General features: G+C 41.4%; 4 protein-coding genes across 4 annotated transcripts; 2 read left to right on the top strand and 2 right to left on the bottom strand.

Annotated features, from left to right (window-relative positions):
* Positions 1 to 266: 266 nt before the first annotated feature.
* LOC145450594 (condensin complex subunit 2-like) lies at positions 267 to 10,385 on the top strand. The gene is made up of 11 exons (XM_080329108.1): positions 267 to 969; positions 1,045 to 1,146; positions 1,971 to 2,131; positions 2,239 to 2,365; positions 3,341 to 3,554; positions 3,747 to 3,908; positions 4,698 to 5,000; positions 6,957 to 7,191; positions 8,008 to 8,186; positions 9,320 to 9,453; positions 9,876 to 10,385. The coding sequence occupies exons 1-11, from the start codon at positions 748 to 750 to the stop codon at positions 10,233 to 10,235; spliced, it is 2,199 nt and encodes a 732-aa protein (XP_080185234.1). The 5' UTR covers positions 267 to 747; the 3' UTR covers positions 10,236 to 10,385.
* Positions 10,386 to 10,971: 586 nt separating this feature from the next.
* LOC145450603 (elongator complex protein 6-like) lies at positions 10,972 to 11,778 on the bottom strand. The gene has a single exon (XM_080329118.1). It carries the CDS (start codon positions 11,774 to 11,776, stop codon positions 11,057 to 11,059), a length of 720 nt encoding a protein of 239 aa, XP_080185244.1. The 5' UTR covers positions 11,777 to 11,778; the 3' UTR covers positions 10,972 to 11,056.
* Positions 11,779 to 11,795: 17 nt separating this feature from the next.
* Positions 11,796 to 12,528, bottom strand: LOC145450607 (ATP synthase F(1) complex subunit delta, mitochondrial-like). The gene has a single exon (XM_080329121.1). It carries the CDS (start codon positions 12,437 to 12,439, stop codon positions 11,930 to 11,932), a length of 510 nt encoding a protein of 169 aa, XP_080185247.1. The 5' UTR covers positions 12,440 to 12,528; the 3' UTR covers positions 11,796 to 11,929.
* A 2,553-nt stretch (positions 12,529 to 15,081) lies between these two features.
* Positions 15,082 to 19,441, top strand: LOC145450598 (cytosolic endo-beta-N-acetylglucosaminidase-like). The gene is made up of 7 exons (XM_080329112.1): positions 15,082 to 15,203; positions 16,024 to 16,322; positions 16,382 to 16,573; positions 16,631 to 16,748; positions 16,808 to 16,956; positions 17,871 to 18,062; positions 18,117 to 19,441. Exons 2-7 carry the CDS (start codon positions 16,048 to 16,050, stop codon positions 19,096 to 19,098), a joined length of 1,908 nt encoding a protein of 635 aa, XP_080185238.1. The 5' UTR covers positions 15,082 to 15,203; positions 16,024 to 16,047; the 3' UTR covers positions 19,099 to 19,441.
* The last annotated feature ends 460 nt before the right edge of the window (positions 19,442 to 19,901 follow it).

Here is a 19,901-nt window from a genome sequence, read left to right as displayed (position 1 = left end):
ATCGCTTTTCCCTCGTCGAATCATCACGGTGGTATGGTATCTGCCATGATAGAAATATTTATGTGCTATCTCCTCACTTTTTCATGCAATGAAATCAAGGATCAGGAAGGATGATTCAGCGCAAGGTTGCCAGGAAGTATTGTTCGCATGTACGACTTCCGTACGTACGAATATTTTTGTTATCCGCGTTTCCCGCGTAAATTGAGCCATCTACCGATCCAAAGCAAAGCTCAGCGGGGTTGCCAAAGGCACCAGCAAATATGAATAAAAAAATAGATGATTTTCGCGTTTTTGAAAGGTATTTGGTTTGACAATTTCGGGTTCGTTATACTTTTCGGAAGTTCATGTTGTTGTATTAGTGTAATCAGTGAAAACATAGTACAGATATCGAGAATATGGGATGTACGTCTCCGTCATATTAATGTTGATAATGGAGTTGTATTTATGCGTTCTCATCGCCATCCACGAACAAATCTAAATAATCCGTCATTGTATATTTCTAAACAGCCATGTTTCCGACAAGTCGTTCGTCTCGCCGTTGTCGTGACGAATCGCCTCTTTTCTGCAATCTACGTCTGAATTTGTAGTTTGCGTTTTGACAGTTGCGCCGTGCAATAGAGGATACATTCTCTATATCCTGGCTTGTGGTATCCGTGTTGTGATGTATTTTTTTTCTCCTGTAGTTTATCGTAGTATCTCTATGCACTCTGCCAACATATTATATAGTCTTATGCTGCGATTCTGAGGATGGCAACTCCGCATTTATCACGCAAGCGCTCATTCGCAGCAGTTGGGTCGGGGGATGGCCCCGCTGTATGCTCACCTCAAACCAGAAGGTCAATCGGTCTGTCGTCAAAAGGTTCAACACTCTATCAATCACCTCTCCCGGAAGTTCGCAATGAAGAAGACCTTCGCGAGAAGAAAGAAAAGAGACGATCAAGGACTATCAATGTTGTCCCCATTTCATTGGTAAGTTTTGTAGCAAGCAGACTGAAGTTTAGACCTATACCTATGTACTGCATTTCAAACTTTGCGTTCTTGCAGCCTGCGGAAGATAATGCCAGGGAAGACGCAAAACTCACTAACGATCAGTTAGCGTCTCATTACGTGAATTGTATTAAGCTATCGACTGAGAATAAGATAACCGTGAGTATAAATTCGATTACTATTCTAGTCGGAGGGGCACGGTAGCCCGTACTGGTACGTCAGTGTTAGGGCTATATCAAGTTTTAATCAAAATATGGATGGATTCTGTTTTTGTGACTTGATCCTGTATTTATTCCTGTTGATGTGAGAAGTCAGCAGACTTTTGAAGGACATAACAACTTGTGAATATTTTAATACCGTTGCGTATGTTTCAGGTTATTCTGTTCACTTTATCGGTTCTTACGAGCCTGTCACAGTGACAAAACGCTTTCTATATATATTTCAAATTCACCATACCACTTTTACTGATTTTCAATTGTGACTGGGATTCAGCCTAAAAGCTTCAAGTAACATAAATTTTTAAATATGTATATGTATGCTGTAATACTAAACATCACCAACTTTATAAATTTTCCGAAGTATTTCTGTAGTCCACCTCAAATTCTTCCATAGCCTGCTGGCTAAGAACCATACCGGGTATACGACAGCAGAGAAAGAATCATATTATAGTGCTAGACTGAATATCATTGTACCATTGACCAGCAACCTGTGATTATAGAGATTTCATACTTTTAATCTATTGGATGTCGGCTAACGGCCAGCTGTCAGAAGTCAAGTCGTATCAAGTGATCTTATATGCTACCAGTATCATGAACCATATTCAGCAATGCTAACACACTGATAAGAATGCATTTTCATAGCATTTCAGCCACAACACCATCTCTATAAATAAATTCTTGAATATCTTTTGGTGGTTCTGTGGCCAAGTCCTGTCCTCTTTTTACCTGGTAATTATATTTTTCATATTGTCACCTTATCTGCAGGCAAAAAATGCATTTAGTTTGCATTTGATCGATCACATGAACGAAATGTTGAAGCAGAGGTGTGAAGGAGTATTGAACTTCCAAATGGCGGGCGGTACTATATTCGCCAGTGCTAAAATATACGCTTCCAGGGTCGATGCTGTCCATTCAGAAGCTTACAAGTGAGTGTGTGTTTTGATTTAGAGAAGTTTCATCCTAGTTCAAATGTGAAAATAGCTATGTCAATATCGTGAGGTAAAATTGATCAGTGCTGCTATACTAATTATAGGGTGATGAGCAGTCTTGGACGGGGCTCCAATGAAGAAAAAAATGCTGCATATGATGGTGAAGGGGGTCCAGATGACGATGACTCCGAAAAGCGAATACCCGGGAGGAAAAAGAAGAAACGCTCGAAGGTATTTTACATAAGAAAATCTGGCATATTCTGCGACTTTAATGGGCTATACCAGGGGTGTGCATTGTGCAGTTGAGCATCGTTTGCATTCATCCACAGGAGTAAATTTGTGCTGCCCATGAAATGGGTTTCTAGTTAACTAAAATCAAGCATTGGCAATCAATAATTTTGATAAATGTCATTCAATCACATTAATTTTTCCGCACTATATGCAGTTTTCCTACCGGTATTCACCATATATTATCACAGCTATCAATTCCTAGTGAGACTACTTGAAAGCCTATCACCCACCCAGGGTTTCACGGCGTTATTTCTATCAGGCCTGCTTGTCAAAAAGGGTTTGCAGCTATAGGCTCTATGACGCGATTCAGCTGTGTTGTATTCTATTATTAGCTGAAGTTATTACAATTGTGTTTTTTCTGTAATTGCAAAGCAAATCAAGACTCGTAGATAACGAAAACTAATACTTACTAACAAGGTTGTAATGACTCAGGTCATGACTCGACTTGAGCCACAATTTTCTAATGGCTCTACTTGACTCAAATTGGACTCGAGTCATACCGCGTGACCCGAACCAAGTCATATGATTTGAGACGCAGTGCTACTGGTACTGGTACTTGAAAATGCGACCAGAAACTGCTAAAAGGGAGGAAAATTAGTAGCCTATATTATAATTGCGAATATCACCAAACAGAGTGATAGAAAGTGGGTTCAACAAGACTTTAACTGGAAACTGAGCAGTCAACACAAACACTTGGACTCGGGCTCGAGTCATAATACCATGACTCGGACTCGACCCTCTGCTCGCTGACTTGGACTTGGACTTGACTCGGTGGTGAATTGAAAATGACTCGACTTGACACGAGTCAAAACTATAAAAGTGAGATTGACTTGTGACTCGGAACCTTGCGACTTGGTTACAACCCTGGTCTACGGCTTTCCAAACCGTGTGAATTATAGATTTTTTGCTGTCTAGATTCTGGAAAACAATCCGTCGGCGTTAAGATTGAAGCAGTTGGAAGTTGCTTATCCCACGGATCCGCTCGACCAGTACTACGCCTCGGTATTTGACGTTGCCAACACCAGCGGACTCCTCGTTAATCACCTGACCCTTTGCAAAGACGGCCTGACGGTCAGATACCATTCGGAATTGGACTCTGCCTTGGCCGCTAACAGGGTCCAAGATGAAGGTGGGATATAACAATATATAACAATCATCGGGAATGCTCCTGTCGAAGTCTCAGTCGGAAGTTAGGTTTTCAATGCACATTATCTTCTGTTACCGACAGCGACATGGAACGGTCGTCTGTTTTTAAAACCTACCTGATGGATATCATTCATCTCTCAGTCAACGAATTGTTGAAATGTATTTGAACCCGTAGAGAATGACGAAGACGTCGAGAAGCGCAAACTTGAATACGAGAGAAGCGCCGAGGAACACTTCGCGGATCTGACGAAACTGTGCGAGACCCTCAAAAAGGGATGCATCTGTAAAGCGCCGGAAGAATTTCAGTGGGACAGGGACAGCGAAAACTGGAATCTTGGTTGGTGATTGCCTTGCAATTTAGTAGAGCAGGGCATAATCAAGCGGGTTTGCCCTTGGGCCGTTTTCATGGCTGCAGTGTCGCAAAGTGCAATAGAATAGGTAGGCTATGGTCGATCGGTCGGAAACTATGCCGTGGTGCTGTGCAGGGTTGTAATGACTCTAGTCGCGATAATTTGGTGACTCGACTCTGGTAAATTTTTTTATCGACTCTAATTTGCGCCTGAACCAAGTCTTATGACTCGAGATTAGGACGGTCGTGACAGACGATTCATTGTAACGTCGAAGAATAGTAACGTGTCCACAGGATTGGTATATCGTCTATCAGTCCTGATACTTGAAAAATCGGGCCAGAAACTGTTGAGATTGAGCAAAGTTACGGTATTATGAATGCGAGCCATTCTATATCACTCCCGGAGTTCAAAAAGTAGGTTGAACCCGATTGAACTGAACGGTTAACATAATGACTCGGTGGTGAATTGAAAATGACTCGACTTGACTATAGTCAAAACTATGAAAATAGGATTGACTTGTGACTCGCGACCTCATGACTTTACAACCCTGGTTGGTTGTGTCGTTTGGATTCTAATTTTTGGCGAACTTCCATATTGGTATGATGTCATGATGAGTGATTTTCGAATGCTCTATGTTTAGTACTAAATTTGGTGTCAAATTAATCTGGTACTGAATTTTGCTCAGCTGCTAGTATTCGAATAACCTATATGCTATATACTAAACACTCGTTGGCCGAATCGACCTGTTAACGAAGCTGGAGCGTATTTTGCTGCAGGCGATGACAGCAGCGCGCCTTCGAGCCAGGACACGGACCCGATGTGTTCGGAGTCGCAAACTGACGATGACAACGATGCCGTCATGGATTCCGCGCCTCCGGACGTCGACGACTGTGCCTTCGAAGAACCCAGCCAGATTTTCATGCCAGCAGACTCCCAAGACAAGCCCACGGGCATGGACGAACAGCTCATCACGGCGTTCGAACCCGGCGAATACTCTTACTTCAGGTCCGGCGCTATATCCACGTGGGAGGGACCCAACCATTGGAAGATGAGACTGCAAAGCAGAGCGCCATCCGCAAGTAGGTAGTACTGGTACTCGGTAGTAGTTTTAACCTTTACCAAACTGACGGACCCCAAAAGCAAAAACTTAACACATCACACACTTTTCTATGGAATACTGGGGCATCGAAAAAAAACTTTGCGGTAACAACAGTGTTAAAAGAACAAAACCAATATATAATTTGCACAAAAAGCACAAAAGAGGGCTATGAATATCTACAGCAAATCAGTGTGACTTCAGTTGTATGAGTCGCACGTGTGTCTTATCCTCCAGCGAAACTGCGAGATTGGCTAAGCAAGTCACAGGATTCGTGTAATGTCCGATGAAGAACTACTGTAGCTTTGATTTTAATGTAGTTGGAACCAGACTCATGGTAATCGTAATGGATTATTTCACATATCTAATCAATTTCTTGGTAAAAGAGCAATTATTTTTTACTTGCTCGGCGGCTTTGGCATAAACTGAACATTAGCGAACAAGGAATAGTGTGTTAATATTGATAGTAGACGGATTTTGTAACTCTGCTGTTCATCATTGCAAGAGAATTGTTCTGTCATGAGGCGTTATCATCGCAATTGTCATATTGCCTTCCAACACGTGTTCAAGGCTCAAGTTCTAAGAAGCTTAATACATGTAATCTTGATTGCTTTTCCGTATAATCGTGATTGTGCTGCAGTCGTAATCGCTTGATTCTGAAGTAACTGTAATCGAATATGTTGATGAAGTAATCACCCCATGTCAGGTCGTAACATAGTCAAGAGCGCTTTAGCAAACTCCGACTCCAGTAACTGTGTGTTACTCCGACTCCAAAGCGTGTTACAAAATTTCTGTGACTCTGTAGGGCAGGGGCGGGCAAACTTTTTAATCCATTCGCGGGCCGCACTATATAAAATTATGATACTAAGCCAAAATTCAATATTGGTATTTGGTTATATAGGACCGACGACATGGAAATAATATTTATGTATTTGTATATTTAAAACAAACCAAACATCGATTTCATGACAACGTAAACGCGTCGGAAAGATTGACGGGAATTGAGAAGCTGGTCGTCCTCATTGTAAGAATTAGGTAGGGATAGAAGTCTGTTGTCCCGATTCTTAGAACTGGATGTAAATTTGAGTCTGAGCAGGAATCTATTCATAGATTTGCTGAATGTACTTTTGGTTACTGGGGTTACCATACGTCCTCTTTTAAGAGGATTTGTCCTCTTTTTTAAATTTTTTGAAAGTGTCCTCGGAGGACGCCCTTTTGTCCTCTTTTTTGGCTATTTCTCCTCCTTCTTGATTTTTTTTCTCAGTCAACACCACTAAATTCCAGTAAAATGGGGGCGAATTTGGAGTCGAATGAAAATGATGACCTTCTTTTTTTTTTTAGTCAACCAACTACAAACTCGGCACAAATTTACCGATTTTTTCGGATTTGACTCCGGTATTGCAAGTGTGAAAATTTGCTGACATCATCATGACCATGTTACCCTTAAATACGCTTCTACAATGTATAAATATTATAATTATAAATAATTCTACACGTACAAAGAATGAATCTACCTAACACACGTCCGAATCTTATTTTAAGTACAGCACTAAAAGTTATAAACTTGCTCGTGTTGCCAATCTAAAATCACGCTCGAGGTCCGATTTGAGTCATTTACGTTGTACTCTCTGTGATGTTTAGCAATCGGAAACTTTCAAAATTCATGGGCCTCGAGTTCGGGCTATCGCGCCGTCAATGAAATCAAAAATAGTATGCTAGGAATATAACTTATCATGTTAAAATATATTGGGAAAAAGTTTAATCAAGTACCACGGTATTTGATTTTTAGTACGCATTTTATCAATATTTTTACAGCGTTTCTTTAGTCATTCGCGGGCCGCACAAAACGGCGTTGCGGGCCGTAGTTTGCCCACCTCTGCTTTAGAGAGTAAATTTAACGAAACTCCGACTCCGTTTTATCGCGCATTTGTAATTTCAGAGACGCCCGCGGACGCCGCGAACGATACGGAACAGGGTGGCGGCCACTCGAGGAAACGCAAAAAGAAACTTTACATCGACTACAAGGCGCAGAACGTGGAGGTAGAAGAAGACGGTTTCGAGCGTGCGAAGAAGTCTACGATGATAACGCGACGGATGAGAGAGAAAATGAAACTGGCAGTGATCGAACGGCTGCTGCCGTCGGCCGGCGAATACAGCCTGCCTGACCTGGCGAAGTATGTGAATTTAAAGCTATCACGGGGGGACCATTGACACGTAATCGGGGTCTAGCATATTATACTATCTTCCACAACGTGAAAATCACTAATCTGGATTCCCATTAACATATCAAAATTTATAGTGTCACACCCGATCATCAATCGTTTTCAACTGTTTAAGGGTATGGGTATCATAGGACCATTCATTACCCTTACCCCCAACCTGTCCTTAATCCCAAACCGAACCTTACGATACCATAAGTTTACCCAACCATAATGTTACAATACCCCAAAGCCAGCCCTAACCTTATGACACCTCGAACCTAACCAAAGTCCCGACATCTGTAAATATATCTAGTTTCATTGAAATCATAGATTCTGATCACTTGAAAAGCTATACTTTGTGAGATGTTCATGGAGCATACCGATCGGCGATGGTCATGGGGAGCAGTTCGTGGTGTACATGACAAAGCACACCACAGGGCCTTGCCACATAGTTTGTCAGTAACGGAGTACTCCTAATTTTTCGGGGCACTCATGTAGGTTTTCCACAACTGACTCAAATCTAAATGTTTTTAGATTAATCATGTTCCTTTTCTACTTGACAGTTCTTATGGCAATAATTCTGTTGAGTGGATGTAGTTTTGTGGTATGTTCGCGTCATCTTATGTGTGAAATTCTCACTTTTATTTGATCTGTTTTTTAGGCAAAATTACATGCTTTTTACACTTTGAATTTCCCTAAAATGGTTATGGACTATTCAGCATCTTTGGTAGCCATCTGTCAGTGACATCTGCTGTCACGTTTGAAAAGAAATTTTTCCGCTTTTTTCAGATGCAATCTTCAGTCGCATGTTCGCATTAACCCTCTCGCACATTTGAAACGAGCCGACGTGGACGTTGATGTGGATCAGCTAGGGTCGTACAATTATGACAACGCCAACGATAAGAACAATTATTGCCCGAACATGACTGACGACGACTGCTTTGATCCGGGAGACGATATACCGGCGAGTAAGTGAAATTCGCGATGAGCTCTCGGTCAAACTATTATTTGGAAAGAAAATGCTGGCAGGCTTGGTTGTTTTCTTCTTGTAAGCAGCGCATTAGATATCTTCGTGTTGAATAATGGGCTGAAGATACTTGGAAATTTTAAACCATTATCATCATTTAATGTGACGTACTAATATCTGTCGTGGTGGTGCTCAAACGTTTTTGACTTATCACCCCAGACTTGATATGTCTTGTTATTACCCCCGTAAGACCCAGAGGTCATTTGTAACAATGTTTATCTGCTGTTCGATAGTACTCGGTAGCTTTAATATCTGCTTGCATCACTCGAGTAGTTTTAGTTGAGTAATAATTCTGCTCCACCATCTTAATACCTAAGTAGGCTACTAATCTTTGCATGAATGAATGAATCAGCTGGCTGGATCGGGCCCAGGTGGGCCATGTAGTTCAAATTTCTCGCTGTGAGCACCAAATTTGACGAGTTGAAAATGCACTGAAACGTACAACTTGAGCATCAATTTCAATTGATAAAAATTCAGCTTTGTAAGAAACTGAATTCGTTCGTGCCCCGTAACACCCCTTAGAATTTTTTGCGTCTTGTCATTGTGAAAACACTCCCACAAGGGGTGTCTCGAATCTCAGACGGCCAAAACAACCGTGTCGTTGTAACTTGGAAGAATAGTAAGCTGCCACATTGTTGGTATTTCGTTTAATATCTTTATCAGCACTGATTATAGTAAAATAAAGCCAGAAACTGTAGAGTGACAAAAATCACTACAATATGAATGCGAGGCGTTCAATATCATATCACCCAAACTGAGTTGTTAAAATGTGAATTGGACAGGATGGAGCTCTAACCCGTGAACCCAACTTGGTTTTCACTCGGTATTGAGAACTATAAAAGTAGAATTGAATTGCCACCCTGTCTGTAACCACCCACATTGACAATCACTTGTCTCCTAGTATAGAAACTTACTATCTTGCTATCAATTGCTGGTTTAGGTCTTTTTTGACCTGACGCCGGAAATGATTTAATAAGAGGCCTGCCATTTTTGTGTGAATGTATAAACGAGGTAGACGAATAATTTGTTATACGTCGTCGGCAATGTTCCGTTTAATTAACGTTATGCCTTCAGATTTTGCGACGGACTACACGACCAACGAGGGCCACAGCTTCCCCGACATGACCCTGTCTCAATCACAGAATCAAGCCCAAATGGACATGGACGCCATGTTAAAGGGAGACCACTTGATATCGCATCCACGGAAGGTAGGACTGGATTGGTACTGCATGTGTTGCATATGGAATAGTCACAATCAGTTCTGAGGAGTGGCATAGATCTCAATGTGACTCGACAATATTTAAATTAGCGACTCTCAAGTAGTGACTCAAATATCTATAGATGCAGAATGTGTACTTGCTTTTAGAGCGCTATCATTCATTATAATATCTGCTAGTTAGTGTCTTCACTTTGTTTTTTGTTGTGGCTTCCTATGCCGAACTACAAATCTGTATAGATTCGGGGGCCATCGCTATAATCTTATTTTGCCTCTAATTTGAAGCAAATCTTCAGTTTTTCTTGCATTGTATCAATCTGTACGATGGGTGGACTTGAAATTTGTAAAAAATTCTGACTTTATGCTCTCTGTACCGTGAGTAATATAATTTGTTGACACCACGTGCGTTTGCAGGTCGAAAAGATCTCCATAGCGTACGCAAAGAAGGCCACTCGGGTGGACGTGAGAAAACTCAAATCGGCGATGTGGAATGCACTTCATAGCAGTAAAAACGACATCAGCGTAGCGAAAAGTGACATCAGCACCGCCGAGCAGAGTACCGCCGAATGCGACACAGATAAAAAGACATTCAGCGACTTGTACTATGCCGGACTACCTGGTCTCATGCCACAGACGATGACTGAGAATTTATCCATCCCACTAGCATTCACTTGCTTATTGCATCTGGCCAATGAAAAGAACTTGTCAATATCAGCAGATCCCGATATGTCCGATCTGAATATCGCGTTATCTGCAGGTGCAGAGGAATCTTAGATATCGCTATCACGAGAAATACAGTGCCTACTGCCATTACAGTTCCTCGCATTCTTACAAAGCTCCTTCTAAAGCTGAGGTCATTTGAGCATATTTTACACTGGCGATCGTGATTATTTATGTGTTTTGAATACAAATCAAAAAAGCTGATGGTTTTCTAGGCGACATTTTGCCTGCGAGTACACCTGAGAGATCTTGTCAGGCTGTTTCTCTCAATACCATGTTGTCCTGTTGCTGCTAGTAAAAACGTAATCTTTCTTACTGTCGGAATAAGTGTGACGTATGGATTTTGTAGAACAATGTAGATTTAGCCAAAAGTGTCATGTTTCACTGTTAGTCACTTACAGTCACAAATGTGCCTAGCGTTTTTTAAATCAAACAATATTTTCCATTCCACTGCAGCACATGTAATAACACACTGAGTACTACTTGACTACAGCAGGTTTGTTTCTATGACATTATGAAGTTGAGCATAAGAATATTCACCATGTACTATATTCAGAATGGTTTCATGCTACTAATAAGGCTGGGTCCAATGATTCTAGAGCTCTTCTAGTTTGGTTTGCCATCATTTTCCGCAAACCAAGTACGAAGGTCAGACTGATATCATTTTCTTTGGGGTTCAATGAAAGGTAATATATCCATTCAGTGGCATAATTACTTCAAATTGAACGAGTAATATGCTTGATTTTTCCCATCCCTAGTCTCCACAAGCCTTGTGACATGAAAGCGGACATACATAACCAATACGTCTTCAAATTGCCTGTGTCAATGAATCGATTGCGCATATGGTGTCGTTAAGTGTAGGATAGATATTCAAATCATAACACGGCCATTGACGTGCCTCTGGCAAAAAGATGCAGGTTCTTGTCAGAGAGTTTATACTGCCGTACCCCGCAGTTGGAACGGCCACCCTTAACTACCTCGATTTGACCGTGGACCTCTTTGCTGTATCCTGTTTGAAGCGACTTGACGCAAAGCACAGTGTCCGCGTAATGTTCAGCAATACTTTGGGTGTCTTGGACTTGCTCGCAATCTAAGGATGGGATTGACATGAGAATGTTGAAGCCTCGCTGCTTTGACAAGGCGTGCAGGTAATGCAACAAATTGCCAATATCGTCAATTGACAAGCACAAAGAGGACAGTACGGATATGTCATCAACGATCAGTATTGAATTTGCTGATATTTCCATGGAATCCAATTCTTCTTTAATGGAAAGATATATATTTTTTGCATTCCAATCGCATTCGATTTGACCGGTGTAATGATTCAAGAACTTTGACATTAAATCAACTAGATGAATGCTTTTCTCTTCCCTCGCCTTATCGAGGTTTGCACCAATTTTGATACCAGCTTGGGAATAATGTGAAAATGTCTGTGACGTGGATACCAGACATACTGGCAGCTTTCGCTTCAAAAAAGTATGAATGAAGTGCTGTAGTATAAACCCGCAGTCTGTACCCTCTGCGATCACCAGAAATGACTCTCCCTCAGGAAAGCAGTTTGTCCAGCCAAGATACTGACTCAGTTCCTCAAACATATCGATCTACCGTAATAAATCTGAAATGAAACAAGATGTTGCGAAAACTGTTCAAAGCAAAACAAAATTTGGTATCAATATCTCAACGGAAACCAATTCCACATGCATTTTCTAAAATTGATAAACAGATTTTATTTCGTATTGATCAAGCATTCAAAGAGCATTTACGATAGCTTCGCTACAGTCAATAGCAATTTGAGCTTCTGCCCGTTCTAGATCGTTTGTGGCAGAAGCCAGCTCGGCTTGCGCTTTATTAAGGCATTCTCGCGCCGCATCTCTGTCGAGCTGATCAAGCGGCACAGCCTCTTCGGCGGCGATCTGAACGCTGGAATCTTCGTTAACGTTGAAGGAGCCACTGCTGACGAAATACTTGGCGGACTTCCCGTCGTTCTCGAAGACTGTCATAACTCCCGGTTTTAGTACGCCGAATATCGGAACGTGCTTAGCAAGAATACCGATCGTACCAGCGCCGGTAGGCACGTCAACTTGTCGCACGTCGGTACTTTCCTTGTAGTATGCTTGGACCGGTGATGCAAAAGTGAAGACCATTTCCTCGGCTTGCGACGCAGCGGCGGCTTCGGCGTACGTCCTATGGCTTTGAGATAGAAATCGTCGGGCACATTGTCTGCCCAAGCCAAATATGCGCGTTGAAACTCCAGCCATATCTTCTAATCTTTCGACAAAAATTTCAAACTGAAGTAGCAAACGCAAACAAGGTCATGCGAAGTGACTGAGAGCCAAAAGTGATGCCGACTGTGGCAAAAATCGTAGGTTCAAAGGTTAGATATTCGTTGAGGTGAATCAGTCCTCGATTCCAAATTGGAGCAGTGCATCATGTCATCAGGCATGACTACCGTCTTTGTAGTAAATTAAACTATTCTTCTCCTTTACTTGAACAGTCCATTGTCGGGATGCTCACAATTTTATCCATTATCCCGAATGTTACCACGACACGCCTGAATAAGCATCGACACCGGTAATCAAAACATTTGCATTCAGTGCTGCGATGCAGCGTACCTTGATGTATTCATCATCATCATTGGTTTATTAGCAATTTTATCAGTTCAATACACCACAAAAAAAAAGCGATACAATGAAAAGACAGGAAGGTGTCGAAGCGACAAGGAGCAGTCTATGGAATCTGACACCCACCTTGGCCTAGGCGATGTAAAGAGGAGGCATGCACACTGAATGAAAGTAAAGAAGATAGTATAGAAAAAGAAAGCGACAATAAATAGGGCGGCATGTCATGGGAAGCGAGATCGATAGGTCAGTCGTGGTCCGGTAATCTTGAGGATGGACTGTATTTATTTAGTAGTAATTGCTTGTATTTCGACTTGAATGTGGACATGCTCGTCGACTGTCGGATGGCCGGCGGGATACTGTTCCACACATCAGGTCCGGCATATTTGATAGAGCGATGATCTTTTCGGTCGATCATATGATATTTGGACGACGTGGACGCGCGTGTGTTGTACTTGTGCGCTTTTGATTCCGAGGTAAAGAAGTCATTGAAATATTCGGGGCAACGACCGCAGTGGAACTGATACATAAACTTGGCGATTTCTAGTTTCCGCATATCTTCTATGTTTAGGACGCCGAATCTCTTAAGCAGCGACTTGTTGGATGGGCAGCCAGGCCCCTTTGGGGCCCTATTGCTGCAAATTTGTTGCAATACCGTGCTAATTATGAGTTATGATCCCAGAATCTCATTAAATTCACCAGCGATGTCAAGTGAATGAGTTAACCCTCAAAGAATTGGGGTAATTCACATAGAGGAGAATGTATAGAGGTCGACTTATCGACGGGGTATCGTTTTAACAATTACACTTATATTTTAGTGCTCACACGAAGCTCATCAGTTTATTTATTATTTTATCCACAACATTTCTAAACAGTGCAAAGATAGGAAGGTGTCGAAACGACTTGAAGTAGTAATTGAAATCAGACTAACACCGGCGCCTATGGTGTAGATAATACGAGACATGCACACTTGTGAATGAAAAGCAACAGAAGATAACATAAAAAAGCAAGAGATGCAAATGTCGGAAGCCGAGGTTAATATATCGAATCGTGATTTGGTAATATCGAGCGCTGACTAGTAATTATACAATAGTAATATAAACGCAGAATGAATCAGTAAGCCAGTGAACTGAGTGAAGTAACACAAAATAGGTTATTCCATTGCACTGTTTAAAATTGGCCAACCGTCGAGTTCAATTCTTCACAATGAGTTCGGATTCCCAGCACACTATTCCTGAACTGAACTTGTATTTCGCAAATTGCTATACTTGACAGCGTTGACGCTCGGACTTATTAAGCATCAAAAATTCAGAACTGGTCGGACAGCTTTAATTCATAGCTATAGTTATATTTACATATCTTGAGTATTTCCGATACGCATGCCGCAACCTAGTCCATCACCTTCTCCAGAGCGAGCAATATATGGTTTTGTTTTGTACTTGTCTAGTTACATTATATTTGGTGAGTTCATTGAAATATCAAATGCCTGAATTCTGAACTGAATCTTAGTCATTTGTTAAGGTCTGTTCATTGTTTGGGCTTATATTCCTGATCAAGTTCTGAAGGACATCGGGTTGACATATTTACCTACAAAGTAAGTCATTCTTCTAATGGAATTCTTGCAGTTACTTGTTATGTTATTAGTGATTCTATTTGCCTCGATATTGTGAGATTCTTCTGTACATATTTGATGTTTTAGCTCTAGCCACTATTATTTCTTTGAAAATAATGTATTCAAGCAAGCACACCATAGGCATTTGTGCACAAGCAAAATTTGAGAATCCATATTTTGGCCTGGCTAATTGGCAATGAGTTAATCGTTAGCCAATTGTCACCCCTCAACATGTTTGAAAATGCATGTGAATGATACACCAATGCCAATTCCATACTGCCTGACCTCGACTAGGTATAAACGTAAGTGATGTGAGTATTTTTCATAGGGCGTGGGCAATAATCGTGCCGATCTTGGGTTGTGTGATTGTGCTGAGTATACCCGTTGTCTACACCATCATCAATATCTTCAACACAGAAAATCTGCATCGCGAAATTCAAGGTATTATTTTCGAAATTTTTCACAGTATAAAACATGTTGATGTGATTCACTGTAATTTATATTTATGTGATCATGCAAGTCACCGTCAATGCCAGGGATTCTTGATTATTCTGTTAATAACAATTTAAGTAATTTAAGTCAATGCAAGAAACTCTGATAGTCTCCAATTTGACTTTGATGCTACATATTATCTAAAACACAAGTTATTCAGCCGTTCTAACCTTTTCAGAGCACAGCAACATAGAAATTCCTCCTGAAGCAATCAATCGGAATTTTGACCTCGGTACTGGATTTGTCCCTCCTATAGTTGAGCTTGATCCGTCTTTTGTGTTCCACCACTTCCGTGACAGTGTGAGTAATATTTAAAATTTTTGAATTAGTCCTCGTTCTTGTCTTTGTCTCGTGCTGATTTACGAAACACGCAATTCGCTTTAAAGTTCAAAATGACTTTTTGTGATTAATCCAATCCCATTTGTCATTTATGGTTCTTGATATACCGGTAGTTTTACACCTTGAAGAGGCTATGGCTATTGGCTACCTGATATATTGTGAAGTCAAGATGTAATGTGATTCATTGGACATGTATCTTAATAATCTATCTTGCGATGTGGTTGAAGGAACGCATGAACCAGCATGTCCCTAGATTTATCAGAACACGTGCATCACGTTCGGTGAAAAGCTTACCCTTGACTCGTCCGCTCAAGCTTGATGCTGAGCGTTCGAAGGCCATAAATTCTGCCATTGGCAAACATCTGTTGGATAATCCTGCTCGTGCGAAAAATAATCGAGACAACAGATTTCTCGTCATCGGAAGGGGCCGGACACACTTTTATCTGTGTGCCTTGGAGTCGACCTTTATCAAAATACATCAGCCCAAGATTTGTCTACAAAAGGAGTTCGTGTTCCTGTACCATCTTAAAATAGTACATTGAACGCTCTCCTATTTGAGATCTCATTTCATGCTGATGACGTCATATTTTGTGATACGATTGTTGATATACAATGATCTTTCCAATTCTCTACTAGTTGCTGACGATTACCCCTGACGAGTGTCTGCCGAAAATATTCGGGTTTATTTCATTATGAATATACTATGCAATTGTATATTGAAATTCTGTACCTCCAAGAAGCTTTTTAACTTATTATACACTGACCATTTGCTTGTTTTTAGGAAAATCCTAGCCATTGAAATAAGATGGAAGAAACACCATGCATCACGAAAAAAATTCACTTGAATGTGAACTACGATGAACCCACACAATTCAAAGGAAGGAGTGTTGAGAATGGTCTTCCAGTGACCAAACCACTTTACGATCTGGAAGAACTGTTGGCTTGGAGAGCAGAGGGTAGTCGTGACAAGGGTCAGTCATTCTCCATTGCAACAGTGCCGTATCATGGAAAAGACATACCTGACGGCTCTCCGAAAACACTGGTTTGTCATGATATGGCCGGAGGATACTTGGATGATAGGTAATTGAAAATTTTTCATGTTCCAATGGTTTGTATTATGTCGATTTGTTCCTATGCAGATTCGTACAGGGAACAATGTGCAAGGATGATAAATGGTATTACTTGGCCTATTGGGATGTGGTCGACACATTTGTCTACTTCAGTCATCATTTTGTCACCATACCACCAGTGGGGTGGATCAATTGTGCACACAGGAATGGTGTGGCCGTGTTGGGCACTTTCATAACTGAGGGCGACATTGGCTTCAAAAGGTACTTGACTTTCATCATTTCATGTTGATGCAATAATGCAAATTTCAGGCATTGTAGATGTGAAGCAATTTTCTCAAGCGACTCGGCGTGGAAATTGGTCGCAAACGCACTCGTCAACATTGGCAAGTATTATAAATTTGAAGGTTGGCTTTTGAATATCGAAAACGAAATAGAGGTGAGTTGTATGCTCGCAATTCATAAGTCAAGGCTAGGCATTGTCTGTTCTTTCAACAGCCAGAAAACATGCATAGGTTGAAAGATTTTGTGCAATATCTCACTGAGGAGATGCACCGTGCTGTCGCTGGCAGCCAAGTTATTTGGTATGATAGTGTCACTGTGGAGGGAGTGCTATCGTGGCAGAACGAACTCAACGTGCAAAACCAGTGAGTGAATTAATCGAATATTTGGTGATTGTTGCAGTGGTTCTCAACCCTCCTAGCTTGTGGACCGGTAAACTTCCAAACTTCAAACTAACAATGACAATGACACTGTGATCCAACTAAACAGCAAATAATATAAACTCTTACTGAATGAGAAATTTGCTGCTGTCTTTTAGATATATATTATATATATTTTGTTGTACATGCTGGTTCTATTGGAGTTCCTGCAAGGCAGAGACATTTGCTTATGACATCACAAAAGGAATGCAGTCTACAAGTTGCGTAGAGTCGGTGAACAGATGGGCATGCGACACTATAACATGCGACCATTCGGCATGCTACACATGAGCATGTGGGTTAAAGTACGGGTTAGGAGTGGGTTAGGGTTGGATTCAGGGTTTGGGTTGCGATATACATAAGGATTAATTGCAGGAGGATATTTCGGGTTAGGGTTAGTTTTTGGGTCATCAAGTTACATGCCCAAGTGACGCATGCTGAAGTGTTCCCTGCTCAACTGTCGTTCTCTATTGTGCTGCATGCTCATATGTCGGGCAACCGCTGGGTCCACTGCGTATAGATTATATGAATATTACACGATATTGCACGTCCAGTTAACCTGTTCTGCAGCATCATCTTGCCTACTTATTCTGATAGCTAGTCATCTATCCATTGTAATGCTAATCTGGTACACCCCAGTGCACCCCATCCAAGTGGTATACCCTTTACAAATCGTGGTACACTCAGGGGTGTATGACACACCCGGTTGAAAAGCCCTGTGCTAAACTTACTATGATTGCAACGCCCCGTATTAGGCACTGTATTAAAAGAGCATTTTACTTTGAAACCCATTACGGTTCATACAGTTCTAGCTTAACTGCTGGGCATGTGCCCCTAACATGTTATAACTTTTATAACAGACCATTTTTCGACCGCTGCGATGGTATTTTTCTGAACTACACATGGAATGAAATCGGTCTGCAGAGGTCTGCTGAGTTAGCGATGGTTGCGTCCAGAGTGTCGGATGTCTATGTGGGAGTGGATGTGTTCGGCAGAGGCTGTTATGGAGGAGGTGGCATGAACAGTGCCGTCGCTGTCGAAGTATCCAGAAGGTGAGACCCGTGCACTTTTTTTCGTTCGATGATGAATTACAGATGTAATTTCAGGTATTCCTTATCGGCTGCGATATTTGCGCCGGGCTGGGTGAAGGAAGTTCTGGGCTCTGAAGATTTCGAAATCAATCAAGCGAAATTCTGGAAAGCGCTAGCTCCTTATTGTCAACGCCGTGCCGTTAACGTACCGCATTCACATTTTTACTCCGATTTTCACCCTGGTATTGAGGTTCGCGATGGTTTGCGCTACCTTCATCTCAGCCGTCAGTCTTTGCTTCCTCACATGTCGTCTGGCCCCTTGCTGCCTGTCCCCGTTGAAAGTCGACCTCACGAAGTCATACTTTCTAAATGTCAAGGTCAAGTATTCTTCAAAGTCAGAATGAGAGCCTTACCCCACCATTGTGGTAGTATTAGCGTTTACAAGGTAGTCAGAGATCGGCACACTTCGGTAGAAGTGACTGTGATGTGCAAGGAAAACTCGTCTGGGTCCGATCGCGCAGAACGGTTTTTCTCTGTGAATCCTTGTTCGGTTGTGGACTTCCAATGTACCACGTTGAATGAAAAAGTTGAAATCCTTGAGTTTGCAGTGCTGGCGCAGCCAACTAATGTCGACGTCGATTGGGAACACTTCGTCATTGATGGCAATGAAATTGATCTATCCCTTGACGACGTGACCTGGAGAAAAGCAGACGATTTTGCGAATTTACTCTTCAGCTCTACTCTCTGCCTTGGTGGAATAGACGAATCCCTGCCTGTGATCTTGTCTTTTTGCTCCGACGACACAAGCGAATCCAAACAATTAGGGATTGCCTACTGCGACAAGTATCGAATTTGTAACTTGCACTTGCCAGATCCAGTTCGCCATGGACCGGAAGGGAAATTCGTGATTAAAGCCGAACAGAGACATCCCGTACGTTCGTATAGGAAATCAGGTGCACTTCGATTTTCGAATTGCAAGTGCGGCAAGCTTGCAGTAACCTATGGGGAAAAGACTACCGGTCCCATACCCGTCTCGTGCGGCTTACGATTTGGATAAAATCGGGAGATAGATATTCCCAATCGTAATTGTATATGAAATCTTGTTGGTAAATTAGAAACAACGTAACACAACTCAAGATGTATATTGAATCTTTTTCCCAACTCTTTGTCTCTATTGAAATGCTCTACTCAATATTGCGATCATCAAATTGATTTTTTAAACATATGATCTTATGTTGTGTTTTGTATGTCATTGACGCATAGTTTCCGTGTAGAAATTAAGGCAAAATTGAAGTTGAAAGGTATACATGGAATAGAACTTTGAGATACAGTTTATATGATGTACCTAGCTAGAAGTTTGACTTGTCTTTCATTTCCTCAAAACGTGATCCTCATTTCAGGTATTAGCTGTTACATTAGTAGATTATAACCTAGTTTAGACACTCAACCAAACTATGTCGAAGGACGATTGTATGGACATGACCTATGCAAACAAAGCAACCATGGCTAAAAGAAAGATGCATTACTTGCTTGGCCGTTTGCATCATTTCAAGAGTTCTTTGTTGCGGTAAGGGTTAAATTTTATGAGTAATAAACTGTGTTACTGGGTCTTTTATTACTCTGGCTGCAGAAAATGAAAATGCAATCTGAAAGTGTAGGCTAGTCTACTTCGAAAGTAGCGTGTAATGTCTTCGGAAGTAGACTGCAATATCTGAATTCGTAGTTACAAAATTTATTTAGCCACGGCAGCCTAGCCCATATATGAAAAATAACGTCTAAAATTACAATATTTAGTTCGTGTGTATGAATGTGTGGTATGTATGATAGAGAATGCTGAGCAGTTGCACAATACTTGTATCT

This window comes from Botryllus schlosseri, chromosome 11 (assembly GCF_051294905.1).
Source record: "Botryllus schlosseri isolate E-star chromosome 11, Bs_hap1, whole genome shotgun sequence".
NCBI lineage: Eukaryota > Metazoa > Chordata > Ascidiacea > Stolidobranchia > Styelidae > Botryllus > Botryllus schlosseri.
The sequence above is the reverse complement of the archived record's forward strand: the minus strand, read 5'-3'. Positions and strand labels throughout refer to the sequence as shown.